The 25,418-nt window shown below is 38.5% G+C and overlaps 1 protein-coding gene across 2 annotated transcripts; it reads right to left on the reverse strand.

Moving 5' to 3' along the window:
• Positions 1-6,291: 6,291 nt before the first annotated feature.
• LOC306905170 (kinesin-like protein KIF26A) lies at positions 6,292-24,364 on the reverse strand. 2 transcript variants are annotated; one of them, XR_013787704.1, is made up of 4 exons: positions 24,041-24,364; positions 21,895-22,140; positions 7,215-7,667; positions 6,292-6,735 (listed from the first exon to the last, which is right to left on the reverse strand). XR_013787704.1 is itself a non-coding variant. In XM_079475603.1 (4 exons), the coding sequence occupies exons 1-4, from the start codon at positions 22,424-22,426 to the stop codon at positions 6,694-6,696; spliced, it is 801 nt and encodes a 266-aa protein (XP_079331729.1). In that variant the 5' UTR covers positions 22,427-23,642; the 3' UTR covers positions 6,292-6,693. The 2 variants fall into 2 exon arrangements, 1 of the variants encoding a protein (XP_079331729.1); XM_079475603.1 differs by lacking the exon at positions 24,041-24,364 and adding an exon at positions 22,367-23,642.
• Between the last annotated feature and the right edge of the window lie 1,054 nt (positions 24,365-25,418).

The following is a 25,418-nucleotide window of genomic DNA, read 5'->3' on the forward strand; positions in this document are numbered from 1 at the left end:
GGGTCCACAATTAGAGCCCAGAAGAATGAGGAGAGATTTGTACAACAAATTTTCAGCTCAGAATGGACGGGCTGTTTTCAGCATTATTAAAACATGCATCTACGCAGGCCTGGACAGAGGATGTGAGGCTCAAGAGGTTGCTCTTTTATAGCTCAGGCAAAAGGTATCCCAGATTATCCATTAGAAGAATAAAAACACACAAATTCTACCAAGCATTTTGTGGCAGAGAGATATGAATTATATATGTCTTCTGACCATTTATTAAATTACTGGGTGAAAAAATCTCAACAACAAGAAACGTTTGTTATCTAATCAGATTTAATGCAGCTAGATTTGGAGAAACACTTGAGAAATCATTAAGATTTCTTTTCTATGAGTAAAGCAAACAGCATGTATGTAGGGAAAAGGTTCATCCATCACACAAATTGCTGGATGCTTTACAATGGCCATAAAAACCCATTTCAGATTAAATCAAATTTAAGAGAAATTAAATAGCGACCTTCAACATCACAATACCGAGTATTTAGTTTTTTCAGGCAACCATACGTGCACCCATGCTCTCTGTCTCACACACACACAAACAAACTCACAGGAGTGTGTTAGATGGGCACAGCTGTGTTCCAATAAAACCCAGCAGCAGATGGAGCTCACTGACAGCTAAGAGGTCACATTGGACTTTAACTTTGACATTTATAGAGCATTCACAAGCACAAGTGGTGACAGCAGAGAACAGCCCATTTGAAATGCTATTAATTATCTGGATATATTAAGTGTTACAGACAACAGCAATCTGCTGGTCACTCAAACAAAAAATCCCAAATCAAATATGACCAAATTGTACGTTATTTGTGTAGTTAACATGAAGTTAACTATTTGTTTATTTTTACATTGAAGCTTATTATATATACAGACGTGGAAAATATATATAATATTATATATATGTTAATATAATCAGCATTTCTAGATGTATTGGGGCCATTTTAACAAATTCAAACTTTAGGAGTGACAAAGTCATCTAACAGCAAAACTGTGCTAGAAATCAAGGTTATCACATAAAAAATATATTTAAAACTTTTCCTAAATGCATACTGTTGTATTGGTAGATATGACTTTTCTGAAAATATGCAGAGCATCTTTGATTTTATTTTCCTGCTTCTCCAGTTTACATTTTTTGCAAATTACTGCAGATTTACATTTTACATTTATTCATTTGGCAGACACTTTTATCCAAAGCGACTTACAAGTAGTTTTATACAGTGGCACATTACTGCAGAGCAATCAGGGGTAAGGTGCCTTGCTCAAGGGCACTTCAGTCATGACCTGCTGGCACTGAGATTAGAACCGGCAACCTTCTGATCAGAAGCCCAACGCTCTAACCATTAGGCCACAGATAGACACTATTCTTTTATTTGACATTTGAGAGGAAAACGTCTTGGTTATGGATGTTACCTCAGTTCCCTGATGGAGGGAACGAGACATTGTGTCGAACCGACAGATGGGGTTTGATCTTGAAAACCTATCAACTCAGATTGTACTTTTTAAAAGCCCAATGAAATTGGCGAATGGGATGCCAGTCTCCGCCCCCTACCCATTCATTTCCCTTTTGGGCTGCGGAACCTGGGAAGGATACCCGGGTCGCTGCAGCGGGCGAAGCGTTGTGGCATAAAGAACACAACGTCTCGTTCCCTCCATCAGGGAACTGAGGGTTACATCCGTAAGCAAGACAGTCCTATACGAAAAGCCACTGAACTTCACCGAATCACAATCTCAAGCAGCGCGACCCTGACCAGCCTAGGCAAGTGACGGGTGAGCACTGCTGCGAATCCTGATCTCCCAGTGAAAAACGTAAGGCAGAACTTGAATAAGGGCGAGGGCTCTACTCTAGATACGAGATGGTCGCCTGGCACCGTGAGGGACACTGGACAGTGCAGGTACCTCGAGAGAGGTATTATACACACAGTCTCGCCAAATGGGGAGAACTCATGGGAGAATGGTGCACGACCCCATGGGGAAGTGAGGAATACGTCAGACGAGAAGACCCAATGGGGTAGCCACTACGTGTGGAGCATCAGCTCAATTAACAGGGGTTCACCAAGAGGGGGAAACTCATTTGGAACGTTTGGTGAGCGTATTGAGGTATGAACGGTCCACGGCTTTGGTGCCGGATTAACGTTCATAGAATCCCCACATCGCAAAACCTAGTACGGGTCGATCGAATCCAAGGTTACAGTTGCGAGACATGTCAGACAAATTTGTAGTGAATCTTTAAATTACAGAAAAATTACAGTTCACTTAATTCACATCTTAACTTGAAAGGCCAAGGTTTAGGTCAGGTTTACTAATAAAAACAAAAAGCTGCTTGTTTTAAGCAATAGGGATTCTCTGATGTGGAACAGGGCTGCAAAGGAAATGAAACAATAAAATTCATCCTGCTGCTTCTGTGTTCGAAAGCATCTGAGGAGACCTGTTAATGTCCTTCAGAGGACCAGACCACTGCCAAGTTAAAGCGGGACAGCATGTGTTGCCTATGTGTGTGCAGACAACCATCCCAGATGGACGTCAGGTGCCATTTTTTCTCCCCAGGTGAGATTGTGGTCCCATCTGTTGACAATTTGCACTTTTGGCTCTCTCCGCACATTCAAATAAAGCTTGAACTGGATTCCCCAGGCTTTAAAAGAGCCAGGCTGCCAGAGGAGGCCCATTAGTGGCCTGCGGGTGGCACTTAGGCCCGGGGACAATCTGACTAGGTCTGTCCTTCGCTACAGAAACACAAGGTCTGTGTGCCTCTGGCAGAATGACATGAATGAATTACTTTAAATTCCATCCCTGGATCCTGGCAGAGCTGAGCTACAGCTGGATTTTGTCTTGCTTTGTTTTATGAATGATCTAACAAATTTACTACGTTCACCATGCATCCACTGCTGAAATATACAAGACAAAACATGCAAACACATATCTTCATCAATAAATGAGGACAAAACGCTTTGGCTCCATTAAAAATCACAGAGCAACGCCTCTGTCTTACAGGCTGAAAATGCTATCATGGGTACCAACAGCCTTTTGTTTCTGTGTGGTTTGGAAGTGCTGTTTGCTTTTCATACCCTGTTAGATGAGGGGGAAGAGAACATCTTTTGGGTTCTTCTAAGACAGAGCCAATCAGCTTTTCTGTACAATAATACTCTATAACATCGAGTAGCATCTTTCAGATTGTTTGTTCTTATATACAAACAATTCTATAAACACACAACTTCATCAGAGAAGAAAGGATAATTTTCTTCTAGGATTGTATAGATTATGCTACATGGTGCTAAGGTCATGGGTTTGATTACCATGAAACACAGAGAAATTAAACACGTGTTAAAACATTTCACCCAACTTACCTCTTAGTGCGTTTTTATTTCAGGACATTTTTGAAACATTATCTTTTTAGAAAATATAAAAACATGCAGAACTTCAGAACATATGTGCTTCAATTACTTAAATATGGGAATTAATAAATGCATAGGACTACCACATCAGTTCCTACATAAATTAAACTATTGCCAATTAAACATCACTAAACACAGTTTTAAACATTATTATCTGTAATGACCAGTAGTAATTCATTGCATAAATAAGAATGTTCAGCTCATGCTGTTTTATACTAATTACGAAGCCACAAGGGATTATGGGCACTTGCAAGCTATGCTACTCACCATTCAATTCAATTTTATTTATATAGCGCTTTTGTTCCAAAACAGCTATACAGGAGCAAATAAGTAAAATTGAATAACAAAAAAAGGTAAAACACAGCACAGTACATGGTGTTTATAGAACAAGTTAAATTATTCTTGTAAATCATATCTAATAAATGCAGTCTCCCGGTGGTTTATTTAGCATATTTTGCATTAAGTGAATGCTTGGCTGAATGTGTTTTTAATCTAGATTTAAATTGGGCGAGTGTATCTGATCCTCGAATAGTGTCAGGAAGGCTATTCCAGAGTTTAGGTGCTACGCATGAGAAAGATCGACACCCTTTGGTGGATTTAGTTATTCTAGGTGTTATCAAAAGTCCGGAGATCTTAGAGAGCGTGATGGGTTGTAGTGTGATAGAAGCTCTGTTAGGTAGGTAGGGGCTAAACCGTTTAAGGCTTTATGAGTGATTAATAAAACTTTAAAGTCAATACGATACTTAATGGGTATCCAGTGAAGGGTTGATAACATTGGGGTTATGTGATCGTATTTTCTGGACCTGGTTTGAACTCTGGCAGCTGCATTCTGAACTAACTGTAGTTTGTTTATTGATCATGCAGGATAACCACTGAGTAGCGCATTACAGTAGTCAAGTCTTGAGGTCAAAAATGCATGAATAAGCTTCTCTGCGTCAGCAACACATAATATTTCCTAATTTGGCAACATTTCTAAGTTCGAAAAAGAATGATTTCGAAATGACAGGTTGCTGTCTAATATATCGCCTAGATCTTTTACTGTATTTGTTGGAGTAATAATGTAGCCTTCAATTTGCAGGTTATAATCCGAAATATTCGGTTTACGTGTCTTTGGTTCGATAACAAATATTTCAGTTTTATTCTAATTTAAAATAAGGAAATTACAAGTCATCCAATGTTTTATATCTTCGATGCACTCTGCCCCTTTCGATAGCAGGAATCATCTGGTCTAGATGATTTATAAAGCTGCATGAGATGCTACAGTATGTATAATGTACATCTGTGTAAATATTAACTTATGATTACTGATATCTAACATATTTTTGCCTAACTTGTAATTAAACCTTGTGTCTTGAACTGGTCCAACTCTATGTCGACAAGGTCACTGTTACTTTAAGGATCACATTTCCATGGTAACCTTGACATTCCATGTGATCAGAAGAATATGAACTTCCATCAAACCTGCATCAGACAATTGTCCGTCCTTTACAAAGTGCACAAAACAAGCAGCGTGTTTTTGAGTCACCTCTTAAGTTTCTTAATCTTAATCATCTCTGTAAGCATCGGCCGTGACAAATGGCTCATCTGTGACAATGAGGTCACAGCAAACCATCCAAATGCCCATCAAATTGCATTCCGTATCAAGATGACTTAATGCTCAATCTCCTGCCAGGAAGGTCAAGTATCCCAGAGAAGGCCAATACGAGACGTGCGGGATCTAATCAACCTGGTAATGATGTCTGGCTAATGTTCAAGTCACTCAGCATACCAACAAACCAAATGTGTTTCTGTATTATTGAGAATAATGCTGGAGACTTTGCACAAGCTTTAATAAGTAGGAAGTGTTTGCATGACATTAAAAATTTGAATTGACAGTATCTCAGAGTACCTTGGTCTTTGCATGTTTTTATATGATTACTAAGTATAAAATATTGTTTCTAAAAACGAAAACTATATTAATTGTAGTTTTTAACCACATTAAAATCAATTAAGATGTCCATGATAACCATTTTTGACATATTTCTGAAAAATCATTAACCGTTTTGTTGGATTAAGTCACTTTACGCCAGAACACTAACATCTGACTGACATCTTATCCTCTCTGAGAAAGGTCCTAGAGTCCTGTCTTAACAACCACTTAATATTTTATCCTCAGCCCTGAACTGGTTTTGTGCTCCATAATGATATAAATATAGGCACATAAACCCTGTGATGAGTGACATCTTTATGAAAGCTAATAAATAACAAACTCTGTTCAAGGAAAGGATGTAAACCAAATGACTAGTAGGCCAATATCCCAAAGACTTGGATATTTAAAGCCCCTGTGAAATCAAAATGAACGTTTTTTTTTTCTTTTATTAAAAATAAGTTAGCCTTAAGGACGTCAATAAACTGAAATGCTCCTACGCACTGACAAAATTCCCATTTAGAACACAAAAAACGATTAGCCGGGCACATAATAATAAAAAAAATTGACATCACACTACACTACAGCCTCTCGTCAAAGTTCGTAAAGATACCAGCAGCGCTTTTCCACTCTCTCTCTCTCTTTGGCGATGTGAACGCAGTGACAACAGAGCCCCGCCTCCTCTCACAGACTTCATTCGTTTGCGGCAGTTCATGTTAGAAAAGATGGCCAGGGCAGAGTTCTCATGTTTAATGCACGCGTTTCTGTTTTTATGTGCAGTCTTCAATGATTTCATCCACTCGTTTCATTCGCTCCGGTTAAGTTGATGTTTGAAATAATGCCAGTGCAGGTAAAGTCTCTCAATTATTATATGTGAATAAAAGCCAAATTAAAATGTGTTCATCATATAAATGTATTAACTAACAATAACAACAAGGAATGCGCAATATATTTGTTCAAGTATTTATTAATCTCTTTTTAATGTAAGTAAGAAAATACAACTATTTATGTAAACTCTGGTCCATTAATGCTGACAAATGTAACTTTGATTTGAAATAAAAGGTATTAGTCAAATTAGAAGTAAATGAACAATTAATAAATAATGTAATAATATATATTATGGTCAAGTCTTGTTCAATTTAACTTTAAATAAAACAAAATAAATTTTGGTATGGCAGTTTCTTCCTCTGTGGTATCGAATATCGATATTTATTTACCACCAGAGTTTGTTTGTTTGTTTGTTTTTAACGCCAAGACAGCTATTAACTATGCCATGGCTATTTTCATTGCGAGTGTTCTTAAAATCTTTAAAACTGTATTTGATGTAAGGCTAGACCACCAGAGGCAATCTCTAACGTTTTACAGGAACTGTTGACATTGCCCACATCTTGATAGCAACCTCTGCAAGACAAAACACACAACTGTTTTTTTCTCCTAGGCACTACTGAGGCTGAATGCAGAGCAAATAGAGACTTCTGCATATGTTTCTGCAGATTTTTCTTATTGTCTCCTATAGACAATATCTCAGACTAAGTTGTCCATATACAAAAGTAAGCAATTGAAAAAATTATGAACATAAAATCATTCCATGACAAAATGAACTGAGCCTTGCTGTGAACATATTATAGCTCTAAATACTCTGCTCTGCAGAGCGAGTTTCGTAAATATGTTAACTCATTTGGTGGCAAGAAAGTGGAAACGTGACAACATCTTAGTCCTGTGTCAGCCACTGTAGTGTTTCGAAAGGAAGGGGTGGAGTGAGCTTTTGGTTGCAATTTGCAACCTCAGCGCTAGATGCCGCTAAATTTTACACACCGGGCCATTAAGTTATAAATCACATCTCACAGCATTAGAACAAGACATCCAAAAGCTACACTTACCAATGAGAGAACATGCTCTGAAGCTCTTGTCACACGCCATACTCCCTCCAGGTAGTGCTGTGGATGGACAGGAAGAGGAGTGACAGTGGCCAAACAGGTGCGTTTTCCACCCACTCTAGATGCTCCGTCTTGATTCCAGGCTTTTTCCTGCTGCTTCTCTCCTTGGTGTTGACTGCTTGAAGGTAGAGAACCCTGTGTGGGCCACTGCCAAGAAGTATGGGACAAGATGGCACTGTGGGATGCCGCACGTGGTGGCAGCAAGCCAGAAAGGGGACCAGGATGCAGGTCAGGCATGTCTTCTAATACCAGCCCTAAAGCAGAATGGAGTGCCAGGCGCCTGAGGTGGTGAAGGGACGTTCCACACACTTCACATATGATCTGGGCACCAAAGCCCCTGGGAGGCCATTCCAGAGGTTGGAGCTTGTCGCGTAGGAAGGCTGCAAAGCTTGGGTCCTGTGAGAAAAAAAGCAATATGTTAATTACAAAGTATTATGAAACTGGTCTCTTAGGTCTTATGTACACTTTGTTCGATTTTACAATAACAGAGATTGCACCTTCCAAGCTTACATATTAAAAAAGCAAAAGGAGAGATTAATTTTAATGACAATAATGTCAGTGAAATGTAACAGTATGACGGTAGTAAAAGCTTTTATGTTCCAAATGAAGACACAAAAGTGTCGAACATTGAATGAAGAAACAACTGAAAAAACAAAAGTCAAACATTAGTGGAACAAGCAAATAGCAAATGTGATTAACTATTTTTTTTCATACAGTATCCTTTATGATAAACTTAGGCATTAAACAGTCATTCCCACCAATTGCTGTTCTTAAAAACAATAAAAATCAACACAGTCCCTCGTCATTCATTATAATACTTTGTGAAACTTGATTTAAAGTTTTTAATAAACTCCACTTCCCCTGCTTTCTCAGCCATGGATACACACCATGCTTTGTTTCTCTTATTGCCATTTTCAACACCATGTATGTATGTTTGCGGGAGTGAAACAGAGGTCAAGGTACAAAGCCCTGACCTCAGCACAACTCTACACCATGATTGAGTGCTTTTGTCTGGAGCTGGAGGACTTCTACTGAGGGTGTACACACTGTGGGGGAATCTGTACAACACAGACATGCCAGATGCCTGCAATCTGCTTCAGTCGACATGCATGTGTCCCCTTCAGCCTGTCAGAGCTGCTACTGGGCATAAGGCTCATAAAAGTTACCTAAATGCATGACGCTAGATTACATATATTTTAGTCTGACAGTGAAGCTGAAATCAAATCTTACTCTGGAAAGCTGTTAAATTATGTTTTTATATATTAGAGAAGTTCCGCTCCAAATTAACTCAAATACTCACCGGCATGTCAAGATATTGAAGATATTGGTTGAAGACCAATTGATTTCCAATGTACGGACATAAAACCACCGAGACATTTCTCAAAATATCTTCTTTTGTGATTCATAGAGGAACTACATAAGGGAGAATGATTAATAACATAATTTTTATTCTTGAGTGAACTACAGTATCCCTTAAAGAATATTTTTTTCCCGCATGGAAGTAAAAGACAAAATTCTAAGTTAGTTCTAGAAATGTGAAACACATCAGTTATCACAACAATAGGTGCTTTTAAGAGCTTTGGAGGAGCTCAGTCAACATGTGTCTTCGCGAGCCGTTCCGTGTGTATGTTTAAACACTGCGCATCATAAAAATGCAAAATGACAGCTGCAGGATGCAAAATGACCAGACGTCCAGAATGCGAGCACAAACACAAGAGCGCATCAGCCCATACACCCACTCAACAGACGCAAGCGCTACTTGTTAAGTACTCGTCACAACCACAGCGCTGCTTTCTTTGTACAGAGATTTAAAGACAGGCTGCCGTCTGCCTCCTTTATTGTGTCTGTTGGCTTCTGGTGCCCTCCTAGATGAACACGTAGAGGTTAGAAGTGTTTTATTCACGAGTCAATGCCTTTCTATGAGCTGGTGCCCTCTGAGCCCCGCCCCACGTGTGTTGGGATTGGCCACTGCATTCTGATAGACAGGACAGAGGGGTGAGAGTGACCAGGCACACTTTCTTTAGGGCAGAAAGACAGCATTTCGGAGCTATATCCTCTCGACAGACTTGTACCCATCAACCACCTGTGACTTTCTTTTGTTGCCAAATTGGGGAGGGGGGATAAAAACATAAAAACCTGATATATAATATATACCTGATATATACCTGCAACAGAAAGAAGCTCTAGAGAAACTTTGATTTCAGTCATCTAAAACACTAGATAGTTTTACCAGTGATTGACCACAGAAACGCCCATTCAAACCAAATAATAGATAGCAGTTTAAACAAAGAAAAGTGTAATTACGCATAGTTACATATCAGACAGGATAACAGAGACTGTCGATCACAATACAGTTAAGGTAAATGGTGAACCTGCCATTCTCTCTAAAGCTTCATCCATGCTTCACAGAGGGGAAAATTGCTAGTGAATTGCAGACGATGGAGGAAAGAGTGGACAGACAGAGCTCAGGAGCAGGAAAAGTGAGATGGAAAGACAGGGATTATGCAGGAAATATCATGAGGGCTTTTTGGAATAAAGTGAGGACAGAACATAGAGCTCAAGAGTGACAAAGAAAGTTACAAAGTTCAAAAAAAATTTGTGAGCGCATGCACAAACTATACAAAATAAACACTTATATTATAATTAAACTATTACTACATATGCATCTCTGACAGTTCACTTTACACGCCTATAGACTTTTACATTACCAGCTCAATGTACAAGTAGACCAAACCATCTCCATCAAAATTGAAAGTGTGGAACTGATGGGATTTGTATAACGCTATTAAAACAGTTTTTGTCAGGTAACATACTTTAACCAATATACTGTCAGAATTAATGTAAAAAACATGCTTTATTTAAAATATATACAACTTTTGATATCATCTCAAATTAAACAATAAAAAGGTAAAAAATAAACATTACCTCCTATTTCTTCAGTAGTCCATTCAAATGAAGGCAAATTTGTCAGATAAAACCGGGCTTTGCTTCAAGTTACTGTCACTGCTTCTGTTCAGCAGTCAAACCACAACTGACTGATCTTGGAGACACTCTTTTACTTTTTGGCAAAGCAGTGGTGTAAATCACTTCACACAAACAATTGAGATTTATCCTCATAAGAAAAGCAACAGACGGACTGCTTTGTTTGCTGGAGGTCAGTGGGTAGTCTGTGTTCTATTAGATGGCGAAAGCTAAAAACAGGCAGAAATGTGCCTTAATTTCGAAATGCTATCAATCCCTTATGTTATATATTTCAGATGTATTTGATACTAAATACAAGAACAGATGAAGATGAACAAAATGGCACTCAAAATTTCGTTAACCTCTGCCGTGAGAAAATCACAGACACTGACAGTAAAACAAATAAAAACACACATTTTACAAACTTAATCGTTTATAAGTTTAAAAGGTGGCTTTCTCTCCTCATATAACCCACTACCACGTGCAACTGGAAATTAAGCTAGCGTGTTCCATCCTTCAATAAAAGTGTCTACTAAAAATAAATGATGCATGGGTCACAAATACTATCTGATAAGAAACTATAATTCCTTTTGCAAAGTAACCTAACCAAGTGAGAAGAAATTGCTTTATACAAAAGTTAGGTGTCCAAACTGGTTTACTTATTGTAAGAAAAAAAAGATCGACTGCTCTCCAGGTAGGTGTGCAAACTAGGGATCCTACACATTGTGTTATTGGTAAGTGAAATTTAGTATTGCAAATGTTTATAGTATAATTGCTACTATGTGTAATCCAACAAATTAACCTAATCAAATAAAAGAAGTTAAGAACTTGCTTGAAGCGTGAATTAACTTTGATCGCCTGTACATACATATCACAGTCTCCTGAACGGCTTAATATTTATTAGATGGTACACACAATTCAAGTGTCAATCTTAAAAGGATTGGTTTACAATGCTATATATACAGATGCTATATAGTGCTTAAAGTTCCAGAAATGCTCGTGAAATCTAATTCTGATCTCATCAAAGGCCCTTTCGTCAAGTCTTCAGAGTACAATCATTTTGTCTTTGAAAGGGTTTATGCAAAAAAATGTATCCTTCCCCGTCAGTCATCATCATTCTCTGGTTGGTCATGTGGCACCAATGATTCCAAGGATAATGGCGTTTGACGGCACACGCATAATTGACAATGAGATGCAGGGAGAAATTGTCATGATGACACTTAATAGAGCAATTATGCTCCATTATGATAACATCTCACCCGATAAGCTCCCAATATCACGAGTAAGTGCAGAAATTATGACAACATTTGATTACATGAAAGTGGCTCTATATTACACATTCAAGTGACCATCTATAGAAATGTCTCTTTTGTGAATTAAGCGACTCCCAAAACAATTTCACCAACCTTGTTTGTGCAATTTACATGTAAAGAGCTGTTATTTCATTACATATGTTTTGTAAACAAACCGTTTAATATTGAGATGAATCACAGCATAGTACTTGAGCAATTTGGCTATATTTATATTTATAGATTTTTTATATTTATTATGCAATCCTCAGAATGCATACCAGTCCTCTGTAGTTCAATTTGTCACATGCTGTAGAATGATATTACTGTATGTCTGTAGCCACAAAGATTGTGAAATTCAATTAGTGTACTGTCAATCCGTATATCATCACTCTTCGATGGATATTTTTCCAAGGTCATCCTCAGATTTCAATGGTCAAACACTTCCACTGAAGATGAGCTACAGAATATATATGTTCCAATGGTGCGACGATTAAGATATTGTTCATATTTTGAGGAGGGCTTTAATGATATGCTCAATGTTAATATCTTATTATGCTCTCTGGTGGATTACGCTTCAAAGTAGTTTGGCAATGTGTCATGATTCTGCCGCATAATGTCATGTTCCTCTTAGTATAGTGGCAGGATCATGACAGAAACTCATGTTTAATGTGGAGAGAGTCGATTATTGTTGATTTGGCTTGCCATACACTCTCTCCGTTCTTGTCTCTGTTCCTGTCCTCTTGTTTCCTCGTTATTGCTTGTTAATTAGTTCATGCCCTACACCTGTTGCCCTCTTGATTTGGTCCCTTATTTAATGCCCTTGTGTCTTCTGTCTTGTGCTGGTTATTGTGCCAGTCCAGTCCAGTCCATGTACATTTTAGTCTTGTTTAAGTGTAGTTAGTCTTAGTCCTGTCATGTTATTATTTTCCTGTGTTTTGTTACGTTACCCTCTTGCGGGTTTTGTTTTGTATTTATCATAAGTCTTGTTAACCCCTTACCTGCTGTCTGCACCCGAGTCCTCTGTCCTTGTCTCACCCACAGCGATCATGACACAATGAGCACTTAATTTCTAAAATGCTACTTTTATGTTCCAACTAATGCAATGCATCACAAGTTGAACATTAAAAACGCAATGCAAACTTTTACACAAGTTAGTTAGTAGAAAATGGAAATTCATTTTCCTCAGCAGACAGATACATTATATTGGTCTGGAACATCAAGCCTTTAAAATCCATATCTGCTTTGGGTCAAGTCAAAAACCGGGATGACAGGTGACCTACTGTAAAAGTATTCCATAATAGTAGGGGATCAAATTCCATGTCAACAAAGCAATCAAAAGTTCCAATTTTAGGTACCTCACTGCAGGTTTTCGGCTTCTATGAACTTGTTTTCGAGCAACCAAGGTCAAAGTTGACCATGTCAGACCTCCAGTCAACAGAAATCAAATAAACCGCTCCACCCGTCCGTGTGTGTGTCTGTCATTTCCTGTTTTGACAGGACATCTCTCACACATTGTCTGTGTTTTTCAACAGGCCCCCAGCTGAGTTTCCTCTCTACGGCTCGACTCACCTACACAGAACATAATTCTTGTTATCTCAGTGAATTAAACTCTAACTAAAACAAAGTACTGCATGTTAAAAAAAGGATGTTGGTGTGTGTGTACAAAGAAAAATTAAACCGATGCGTTGCAAAGAGCTTTTTGGAAATGTCAGTGAGATAATAAATGTTAAATATTCTATTATTTATTCACTGAATGTAAATGTCAGTATTAGCCCAGGCATTAAAAACGAAAAGCCTCTGTTGCATGTGAATTGGCATTTCAAAAAAGGACAACACCAATATCGAAATGCTTGACCACAGGAAGTAGCATTGACCTCTACATGCCCCAATCCTAAGAATGACCTGTTCAAGTACTTGCAGGACGTCCTGAGACCGAAGATTAAAGATGCGACAGTTGGGAGAACCCTTTTGTTAATAACACCAGGTCACATCCGTATTACACTCGAAATGTTGTTTTATGTGCTGAGATTCCATTGTGAAGCCTGACAGAATGTCTTTGCAACGTGCAACACCCAGAATCTATTAGCAATTTATTTTATTTCAGATTTTATTATTTTACTTTTTATCCAATTAAACTTCTGACCGCAAAGTCGTTTTAATAAGATAACTTTAAAATGTTTGTGATTTACAATGCCCTTTGTAGCTTTCACACATGAAGGTTAAAAATACACATCACGTAAAAATACACATCAAAACAATATAATATACAAGACTGGAGAGCTCACTGAATCGCATATTGGGGACTTTTGCCACTGACTTAAGTGTTAACTTTCTTGTCAAGTAATTTATTTGTTATTTACAGATTTGTGTGGGTGTGTGTTTAAACCTATAAAAAATGGTGTGAGCAAACAAAATCTACGATATAAATCTGAGATCCATACCTTTTCCACTTATGAAAACAACCTATGAAAATGTTTTACTAAATTAGACCGTTTCCTTTTGATGACTTTCTGAAATTCTGCTCTGAAACTTCAATTCTCGGTGTATACAGTAGGCTAGAAACCAGCTATCTCCTGAACGCAGCTGCCTGGCGTTTCATTCTCCAAAACATCAGCATCTCACTTTCCAATCTTAAAGCCATCACTTAATGACAACTTATCTAAAAGTGTGACCGCCAGGCAGGCTGTGGCAGAAAGGAGATAAGGAGTTGAAAGTAAGACAACCTGCTCGCAAGTGACAGCGGGGACCAATGACAGAAGTGAATATATCAGAAGGAAGTTAATAATATAGAAATAATGAAGTAAGGTAGTCAAAATAACACTGCGTACTATGTGTCTGCTTCTCTGCAGTTTCGTTCTACAGTCCTGGCAGGCAGAGCCGACAGTTTTACAGCTCCTGTGGTTACTGAAAGCAAGCGTGGTGAGGGTCGTAAAGTAGTTGTGATCTTAAATATTCCTGCTTTAACAAGCAGTGTGGGGCCTCTTTGGAAAACTGTGGCGCATAGTTACAGCGCAACGTGATAAACTGTGAAACAATTTCAATTGTCTGAGCTCGGACCGGTTACAATATCTGTCAGTAGAGAGAAGCCTGATACAGTTTTTTGTGACTTGGGCTTCCAGTGTGACTTGTATGATGCACTTATCTCAGTGCCAGGCTCTGGAAGTTGATTGAGGTGCAAGCTCAGGGACAGAAGTGAATTACAGCTACCAAACCACGGCATTGATCTGTTTCACAGCTCACTTAACCTGTTATTCAATCTGTTCCAGTGCGCCTCTATCAGCTTATCTGTCCCATATACTCTAGCTGATCCCCCTCACTGCTCCGTTCAACCTCTATTGCCTCAGGATATTGACCGGCTTTGAGGGATGCAATGACAAACCCTAATATCTCTTCCCTCAACTTTCCTTCTTTTGTATTTGCTCCTGTTTTCTCCAACAGTAATTATTTCTAGTTTCTTTTTGACCATCAGACCTTCTCTTTTTCAGACTCTTTTGCTATTTCTGTGTCTCTGTATCTCATGATCACTCATGTCGCCTTCACAGACATGACATCCTGTCTCTTTTTGACCGGTGTGCCGGGCAGTTGATCTTTTAAACCTGTGAAGGGATGGAAGACAGCTATGGATCTTTGAAGGTATAGTTCGCCCGACTTAATCTTTTACTTATCCTTACGTCACACTAAATTTAATAATAATATTTAAAGCTTTCCTGTACACTTATAATAATAGGAACTAATGCTTACATGCTTTGAAAAGTGTTTGAAAAGTTTGGCTCGACTCAGGTATTCCAATACAAATTTGAAATCTCAAAGGAAATTAAAACTATTTTATAAGGTGGCTATTTCGTATGAATTCGTACAATTTAATTTTATTCGCTTTTGCGCCAGTACTGTTGGGTATTGGGGTGGGGTTAGGGGAGGGACTTCAGTATTTACATTGTATAAATTCAAATTTTTGTACAAATTCACATTGTACAAATTAAATATGTAAAATAGTTACGAATACCTGGGAGATCAGATTCTGATCAATTCCACTCTCCCATCTTAATGTTGTATGAGGGATTGGATTGAGAAAAAATTTGTTTATCCGTGAAAACAAGCTGTATGTGACACAGGGGTTTGCTAAGTTTGCTATTGAACACAATAACTGATAAAATGTGTAACTCACTTTAAAACACTTCGCATTAAGTATTTGTCAAGTGCACAAAGGTAATGCAATTAAAAAAGATGCAAACGCATCATAAAAGTGTTCATATTACTTTTGCACTATATTCCATGGGTTCTAAAAGTCCCTGTGAAATCAAATATAAAAATTCTTCATTTTGAATTAAATATTGCACATTTATAATAAAAAGCTTATAAATGAGAGTCATTCTCTTTTTACAATTCACGTACATAATCTTCAGTTAAAATCTGAAAATGCACTCCCGCCCTGAAATGACTATCCGTCTCAAATGACGTAAATTAGACAGCTAAGGCGGAGCATAACTCCTCCTGAACGCCAGTTTCATTTCAAAGGCCAACAGCTGTTTTATACATCCAATCAATTTGCAGTGAAAAATGTAAGCCACGCCCACTATTTGTAATTCCTTTTCACTCAAAAATGCATCAGTACACGAAAGTTAAAACGATCGCAACTTCTGGTTCCCTGCGACTTTAAGCTACGAATAATTTATCTACAAACTAGTATGCAGTATAGCACACTAATCATTTAGACCACTTTTATAGTGTCCTTTACATTTTTTTAAGCTTTAAAGCTCGAGTCCCCTTTTATTATAATAATGGACCAGAAGGACCAAACGGTACAGTATTCAAAATTTTCTCTTTTGTGCTAAATGGAAGCAAGAAATTTCTGAAAACCAGAGGGTGAGATATAATGGCAGGAATTTTTGGGTGAATCTTTAATATTAAACTGTAATTTGGTGTCTCTCCCACTCAGGTGGTGATTTGTAGGGTCTTGGAGCACGGTGCAATACTCTGATTAGCTTCTGGCTCTGCTCCACAGCCATGGCACTTTATACCACACTCTTCACACGTGTTCCCACTCACACATTCATCAGTCATCATGCATTAGCCGTGAATGAGCTCTCTGGATGATTAATGCAAATTCAGCATTGATCTCAACTCTGAGCTGCAGTAGCCTAGTTCTCTTGTTGTTTACATGCAGAACTGCTCACCCTGCCTCTGTGACTCCATAGAGAACCAAAGGTCACTCTCATTAGTTTGGACTCACCAGAGAGAGAACTCCACGGTGGCCAGATAAGCATACAAAGGCTCCAGGGTGGCCAGGTATGGTTTCAGTATTTCATTAATGTGATTAATGTATGTGTGATATGATGTTTAAATAAAGGAAATTTACTGTAAATTGGATGTATGGATACTGTGCATTTGGAAATGAATGCCAAGGTTGTCGTGACAACCACCACCCCATCATTCTGATGGATTGATCTGTGATGGACAAATTGTGACCCCTCAGGGCATGACATAATCAGCGCAAGATGGAAAGGGAATAGAGCGAAGGAGAAGAGCATGTTGATAACATGTCATCTGGTCCAAATGTTCTAGGATTACCAGTTCACAAAAGTAAATCAGAACCTTTCCATGTCCAGGTTCTCAACAAATGGGAAAAAGAAAATGACACGAAGGAAATAGGTTTCATTGATAGACATAAGTGAAGCATGGGGATGATACATCTATGAGATCTGAGATGTATTTAAGGCTGTCACTCTTGTTTTAGATAGTAAGCATGAAGATAGACAGCAGAGACTGTGATCCCCAGGAACATAAAACATGAACCAATGCCTTAGTCTTTTGGTCTTCATATTGAGGGAAAGAAAGAGCAAAACCTTCACTTGCGATGCCAAAAGGTCATCTGCTAGCAAGCCAAGGACAAAGTGATTGGACGAATAATCTAACGTAGGGAATAAGAGGTCCTTGGTATAAGTACAAGCCTGTAAAGAAAAAAAGAAGCCATAATCCCCTTGGGAAAATACCCCACTTGCTTCACCTATAAACTATGGTCATGCCTGGCAGGATGACTGCTGAGGCAGCAGGGACACATACAGGTTTAAATTCTCATCACATGGACCAGCACATCATTCCATTCCAGTTTATTTCTTTGAGATTGCTTCACCCCCTCCAGTGAGACCAGTGTGGGCCTTTTCTGAGATAGACTTGCTGTTGAATTTATGGTGAGGTGATATTCAGTATACGGCCCTGGGTGATTGTAGTAATCATCCTTTTTAACAAGAATGCTCTGGGTGGTGTGTAGCTTTCGCAACGACTTCAGTAAATATTGTCATGGATGTATGCAGTCATGTTGAACGCAGAGGGCAGTCAGATACTTACTGTTTCATCTAAACTCACAGCTAGGAAAATGTTTTCTGGGTGAGTTTTTCCTAAGTTGCCTTAAAAAGCTAAATAAGCTGAAAGCACTGAGTTCTCGAGATCTCTATTCTGGAACTTTCGGGGATATGTAAAAAGACAGCACTCAGAAATGGGCTTGACATGCCTCAAGATTGCGGTCAATCAAAATCACTGAAGTGGACGATGATGTTAGACTGAGAAAAACATAAGAGCTACTCAATGTAATGGTTGAAATATAAGTCACCACACAGTGAAATTAAGCAAGGAAGACTGCAAAATGCTGACAAAAATGAGTGGGACCTATTTCATTAGTTGACACAAATTATGTTTTCCAGTTATAAAAACAACCACTTATTCTCAATATATATACTCAATATGAGAAATATCAGGGTTGCCAAGTCTGCAGTTTTCCCACAGGCTACTTTTAAACTGTTGCAGTATTTTAGCGCTTTTTTATTCTGTGAGTTTGATATTTTGTTCATCAGTGAATATTTTTAAGGTCAAATGTTTGCAAAAATAATAAATTATTGAATTCATAGTGATGTGATGCTAATGATTTTTTATTGATACATAATGCCATTTCATTAGTTTTCTATTGATAAAGCAAAATGGCTTTTGGCTGCTGCAACACTTTTAATTTACACCCTTTCTAAGGGTTGGGTCTCACAAACAGTCTCTAGTGTTGAAAGCATGACCAATAAGATTCCTTCATCTTGTTATTGTCAAACACTCAGTCTTCAAGGGGATATCGCACAGCTTAATCTGTCTGTCTGGACCCAAGCTTGATTGTCTGAGCTGACAAGCAATTTAATTCTGTCTAAAACAGCAAATAAGAAAATGCTTTACTCTTGCACCAAATTTCATCTTATCTTGATACTTGTAATTGGAGTCTAAGAAAACAACAATTTATCCCCTCTGTGCTTTCAGGAAAGCAAAAAAGCTTGTGTTGTGTCCATCCTGTGTTATTCCTCAATCTCATGGTGAAGAAAGAGACTTTGGATAAGGTTAGTGAAGGTCTCGTTTTTTGCAGTGCATGCTTTATATAACTGTATAAAACCACATTAGCATGCATAGTCTTGTTTCATTATACTAAAATCTACAGTATAATACATAAATAATGTTGATATAAATCTACAGTATAATACATAAATAATGGCGATATAGAATCTTTTTTCTTTTAGATATATTTTATTTGATAGTCTTGACCTTTTTTAACGGATAGTGCAGTGGAGAACAGACGGGAATCGAACTCGGGCCAACTCCATTGGCGGTGGCCACTACACAACATTTTTAAATCGGATCTAACACACACAGTTTCTGCCAATCTCAAATTAATCTTGAGTACCTATTGAAAAGTATTGCATACTTTGTATCTTCTAATAGTAATAGTTTGATCACATTTATAAAATCAGATACAGTTTTATACGATTATCTCCGAAAACAGTCGACCTCCTGAACCCGTGCGAGGGGGGGGGCGGAACTGAAGCACAAGCATACAATACATCATCGCATTATCCCTGTATAACTAGCTCTAGCTGGTTGACGGGTACGCATGCTCTTTCTCCCGCTCTTACTGGTTGACGCGGGGGGGTGCCTTTCCAGGAGAACTGTCCAATAAAGGACTAAGAAAAGTTGTTACGTAATGGAATTTCATGTTCGAAAACTTACTGAAACGCTGGGGGAATGTATCAAGTACAGAAATACTACGTCATACATCCGACTCTTTCTTTGACACGTTGACCGCGTCAATGAGAAGCCAGCACGTTTAACATTGTAAAAAGGTCAGAAAATGCACGAAACACTGATGAACCACCCCTTTTCGACATGTGCAAAATAACTGACCAAATTGTAGATGTCCACCAATATGCATATAGTCTTTAAATACATTTGGCCAAATTTCCCATGTATTTCTGCATTGAAAGCATTGTGTGAGGCAGAGATGATAACCTGAATTTTGCGAGCCAGCTTCAAAAGCAGAAGTTTCCCAAAACATACTTGCGAAATCTTTGACTTTCTCTAAAACAAACCTTGAAAATCTTTGATAGCTAAAGATTATCCCACCATAGAAAAGCAACACATAAATAGCACACAGAGATAGAGGGAGAGCAATTACCAAAATTCTACTTGCAGTAGAAAGTAATCATGTTGTCTACATGTAATCAGGCTGAACAAAACCATTCTGCCTTATGGTCATGCACATCCTGTTGGCTGGGTCACTTTGGGTCATTGTTAAACACTATTTAAAAACAGTACATTATAGACTCGTCCAACTCTTTAATATACTCGGTCAACATGGAGGAATGCACAGCTTCTAGCCATTCAAGGAAATGCATTACCAAGCCAACAGGATCACACTTTCATTAAGTAGTAAAAGAAGGAGACTTTGGCTTCCCATTGAGATGTTACCGTCTCTGCACCTCCCTTTACACACATTGTTCTTAAGAACAATAACCCCAAGCAGTGTTGTAAATAATCTTGGTCAGACAAACATGGAAACAAAACAGCTTATTTTCACACTCTCCAACTGTGACGTCAATGTGTATAAATAGGAGCAACAAGAGAGGAAACAGGGTCAGAACTCAATTAAGTCAGACAATGTTTAATCTCTTTATATCATTAATTAGTTAATAGCCTTGATAATGTCCTCTTCTCTTATTAAGGAACAGCTCAGCTGATAAAGTAAAACAAGTGTGCTGCAACATTCTCTTAATGCAGTAACAGATCAGCTAATATCATTAGAATGCTCATCACCAATGACATAAGGCATAACTGCTTACATTCATATCAGCATTTCCTCTCTTGAATACAGTATAGCCAGTGTACCATCACTCACGATTAATAGGACCATAAAATCCTGCTGGGTTGGACACTTTCACTCGTGAGTTATTGGAATGTATGTTTTACTTGCAATTCAACCTAACATCACAAATATCATGGTGGAAAGGGGCATTGTATTGGTTTTGGCCATTATATAGAATCATGTCAAGCAGACATGCAGGTAAGAGTCCAAATGCAGCACAGTCATCTTTTTTAGCCATTATGTGCTGAAGAGGCGGTGAAGTTTATTCTGCAGTCATCAGTTTCTGGTACACAAAAACAGGATGCTCTTATTGGGATAGTTCACTTTGTGTGACATGACTTTAAACATGTTAAGAGAACTTCCGGCATCTTCGGGGCACAATTAAAGATATTTAGGTGAAATCCGAAAGCTTTCCAGGCCTCCTCATTGAAACCATGGTGTCAAGGCCCAGAATCCGTGCATAGTGGCTCAGTTGAATCGGCGCACAAACCTAATACGCATGCGTATAATAAGTGCTCCGGTCCAAGAAGAAGATGAAGATGAAGTGCTCTCGTTAACTCGCGAATATGAGTAAAAGTCATAGTTTACCCACTCTCTTGTATTTTCAAACCTGTATGATGTTTTTCTGCAGAACACAAACAAACAGATATTTTTGACAAATGCTGGTAAATGAAAAATGGTGGTACCCATTGACTTATTTTAGTTTTTGTGTCTATACAATAGAATAAATGGGTTGTTTGGTTACCCTCATTATTCAAAAGATTTTCCTTTGTGTCCTGCAGAAGAAAGACAGTCATACAGGTTTAAAATGAAATGATGACAGAATTTTCGTTTTTGGGTGAATTGTCCCTTTAAGATTTTACCCCAGTGCTGTGGTAATGTGTCCAAAAACCTCAATGACAAATGGTGTTGTGAACTTGCACTGCACCACAATTAATAATGGTCACAGGCTATTCTGTTGGATATAAATGTGATCTGATATATAGTTATTGTAAAGCAAATTATGTTACAACACATGTTACAACACATTATGTTAACACATTTTCCACACTCTCAAATTTCTTAAATGTTGCATTCTGATGGACATTATCACAACTGTCTAATAATAACAGACTACAAAACTTTTCTAGTACACCACTGTCAGTCTCTTCATTGTGTAACAGGCCCTGAGAATAATTTATTTAATGGTTTAGTTGAAGGCACAAACCTTCAGCGTTCCTGGCTCGGCCAGCTCCAGCGCCTGCCTGTTCAGATCGTTCGCGATGACTTGACATCGCTGACACGGATTTTCTCGCCCATGCTTGTTCTGGAAATGACCTAACTCCGTTACAGACACTGAGCCACCGGCACCCTCCGGGTTTGGCCGGCTGCCGCATTGCACTTCCTCTGCTGAATGGAGTCTTTTCCTCGGATTAATTGCTGGACTGTGAGCTGAATCTGATATCTCAACAGTCTTATTTGAGAGAAAAAGAGAAATAAAAAAGCATTCAAATTTAGAGATAGGCGCAAAAGTGTTGTTCTAAGTTTATGTAGACTGTTATCATAACTAGAGATATCAAAAATCAAAAAATCAACATTAAACAAAATGACTCAAATAAGAGTAAAACAACAACGTTAACAAAAGCATAACATTCTTTCACAAAAATATGCGTTGTTGTTTCTGTCACGTCATATCTCACCGTGAACCTTCTGACATCTTGTCTGCGCGCACCACCTTGAATCCAATAATTAGAGCGCATGTTTCTTGTATTAAATGTCCCTGCGTAGCTACTCGCACCAAACAGTGTGATTTATCCGACTAATTTCACGACTCTTAAACATTTACACTCGTGGATTTGCCTACCATAACTCCATGTAACCATCGCAAAAGTAGTCTTCCCAGTTTATAAATATTTTAGGCATGGTGGAAAGGTCGTCAGAAAAGTGCTGCAAGTTTTCGGCTTCGCAGTCCCACCTTTGCATCAATGAATGAAGTTATGTTTCAAGGTTAGTCTGGTATTCACATTGAGTCACCATGGGCGGAGCGGAATGGCCGTTTGGAAAGCTCATCCTCTGACTTTGATTCAGATGAACACAGATTATACTCCCGTCATGTTCTGTTCTGTTCAAGTTGTGCAAAGTTTTTGAAGGGAAAAAGTGTAAATGGATTCATGAAAATATGATAATATGTACTACTTCTTGTGTTTGTACTGTGCATACCGTGTCGTATGTATATAATAGCCTATATTGTACTGCGTTGTATACTCCCATACCGAAATCCATAGTGTGTGTGAGAGAGAGAGAGAGAGAGAGAGAGAGAGAGAGAGAGAGAGAGAGAGAGAGAGAGAGAGAGAGAGAGAGAGAGAGAGAGAGAGAGAGAGAGAGAGAGAGCATCTACCCATCTCATCATGGAATTTCAATGCTGCAATCAGACTTTAACAATACTCTAGCCCCACCGTGCGGCCGTATTCCCTATTTATATTTCCAAAAAGGATTGATGTTCATTCCTTCTTGACTCTTGCATACGTCTTGCATGTATTTACATCGTTTAATACTTAAGTATTAATAATTACTTGTGTAAACCGGTATAGAAATATACATAGTGTTACAGAGCAGGCTTCCTCTCCACCTCCTCTCCATCACTGTAGGACAAACTCACCAGTATATTAACCGATTCGAACTCAACATCCCATCATGCCATTCACCTGGGACTGATTGCATACACACCTGCAGCTAATCTACATCCATCCATATAAACCCCGTTTACCTTCAATTCTTCGCGAAGTATTGCATTGCCCCGGCGTACAATTTCTGAGCGGTTTAGTCATTGAGTTTGCTATTCTGTTATCGACCTTGGATTGTGTACACCGACTTCTGATTCTTCTGCTACCTGCCCCGACTCGGACTGTTATACCGACTTCTGATTCTTCTGCTACCTGCCTCGACCCGGATTGTTCTACCGACCACCGATTGCTCGCTGCCTGTCTCGACCCCTGCCTGTGACTCACTTCGGCTCTGGGATTATCTCCGTTGTTCTGTCTGTCCCCGATTTACCTTGCCTGTTTGATTGTTCTAAATAAAGCTGCAAATGGATCCTGCTGCGTCCGACATTTCATTACACATAGGGCATGTGTTCTATTACATTGAGTAAATGTGAATTCAGTTCTAGTTAATACTTATTTCTAGACATACTAGCAGTCACACAAACACATTGCGTCTGTTAGACGGAGCTGTTCTTGGTGCTGAAATGACTTGTAGCCTACGTGTTCTTTTTCCTCCTAGGAGGTGCAGTACGCATCACACTTTTATGTCAATTGTACTATATGTAACAAAAGTAAACAAAACAGCAGTGCACATTAGAAATGAAGAACTACCTTTTGTTTTCGCTTCAGATAATAACTTGTCAATCCAAATATAACATCAGTATCCAAAAGAAAAGTACCAAGTTCCACAAGTGTTTCCTCTGCTGTACATGTCCTGAGTCTTGTGGTGAATCACGTAAAGCCATGTGAAATCTTTTCCTTTTCGTTCTTTCATCTAGGAGTTCAAAGTTAATATCCAACAATGCTGCTTTATGCAACAATGTGGCAGGAGTCTAAATGAAGCTGTTACTAAAGCGCATGTCCCTTCTAAAATGTCAATATTGTCAGTGCAGAATTACGTCAATCTGACTGCATCTGTTCATGTGTGCTCACCCCAGAAGCGCAAGCATACCTGGTTGAATCGAAACTGAGCGTAAACCAATCAATTCAAGGCTGTGCTGCTGCCTCCGCCCCTCTCTCTCTCTCTCTCTCTCTCTCTCTCTCTCTCTCCCTCCGTGTTATATTCTTGTTTATGTCAATGTTTTATCCTTTTATATTTATTTTTAAACTTTTTTAAATACTCCACTTTACCATATGAGAATACAATCACTTACCTTGTATGTATTCATGGATTAACGTTGTAAGGCCTATTTAATATATTTCAGGTTTATGCGCACAAAACTTAAATTCTTAACCAGAGAGCGTTAAAGTAGAGCTACTGAAAAACTTGCAGTACAAAAACGTGTTGCTTTGTGAAAATAAGCAAATATGCGTCTGCCTGGCCTACACGAGTCTTTGGTGGGGAAATACATCGCATTTAGCAGAATATCGTGCGTCCGATATTTACAATCCATTTTGAAGTGATTTGCAACATGCCCAGTGGTCCCTTGAGTCACACTAGACCTGCCCTGAATCCTAAAGACCGCGTCCTGAGGGAACTCCTCAGCTGTTTTCTACCCAGTGTAATCGGGCCAAATTCTCATTAATCGGAGGATGAGCCTAAGAATATCATTCATGAATTCCAGGCTGTCATTTTAAGACACTCGGGGTCTTCTCTGAACGTCTGTGTTTCATAGCTTTACCCAACATGTTGTTGGTTTATGTGATAGCGCTGGTCTTGTATAGGCCAAAAGTTCGTATACTAGGAAATTATGATTATTTTTTCTGCACCAAAAAATACTTTTGCATAGGCTACTTTTGTAAGAAACATTTCATTTTAATAAATCAAATAAAAAATGTAATTATCTGCTATAACCTCTGTGTTTCATCTAAATTGAAAAACAAAATCAATATTTCTTCAGAGTTAAAACATTGTTCTCCCCTTCATTTACAAAACACAGAATATCCAATAAGTCAAAACAATTTTTATTTTCACACAAAAGGCATTAATTCAATTCAAAACATAAAAGCAGGGTAATAATAAAAATGAGAGAGTGACAGAGACACAGAG

This window comes from Barbatula barbatula, assembly GCF_947034865.1.
Source record: "Barbatula barbatula genome assembly, chromosome: 15".
NCBI lineage: Eukaryota > Metazoa > Chordata > Actinopteri > Cypriniformes > Nemacheilidae > Barbatula > Barbatula barbatula.

Excerpts from the sequence above, each read along its gene's own strand:
- LOC306905170 (XM_079475603.1), bottom strand. The coding sequence starts at position 22,426 with ATGCGCTCTAATTATTGGATTCAAGGTGGTGCGCGCAGACAAGATGTC. Across the intron at positions 22,141-22,366 it reads AAGATGTCAGAAGGTTCACG|ACTGTTGAGATATCAGATTC; the intron begins GTGAGATATGAC and ends CTCTCAAATAAG. Across the intron at positions 6,736-7,214 it reads CAGAGCATGTTCTCTCATTG|AGGTTGCTATCAAGATGTGG; the intron begins GTAAGTGTAGCT and ends TTTGTCTTGCAG.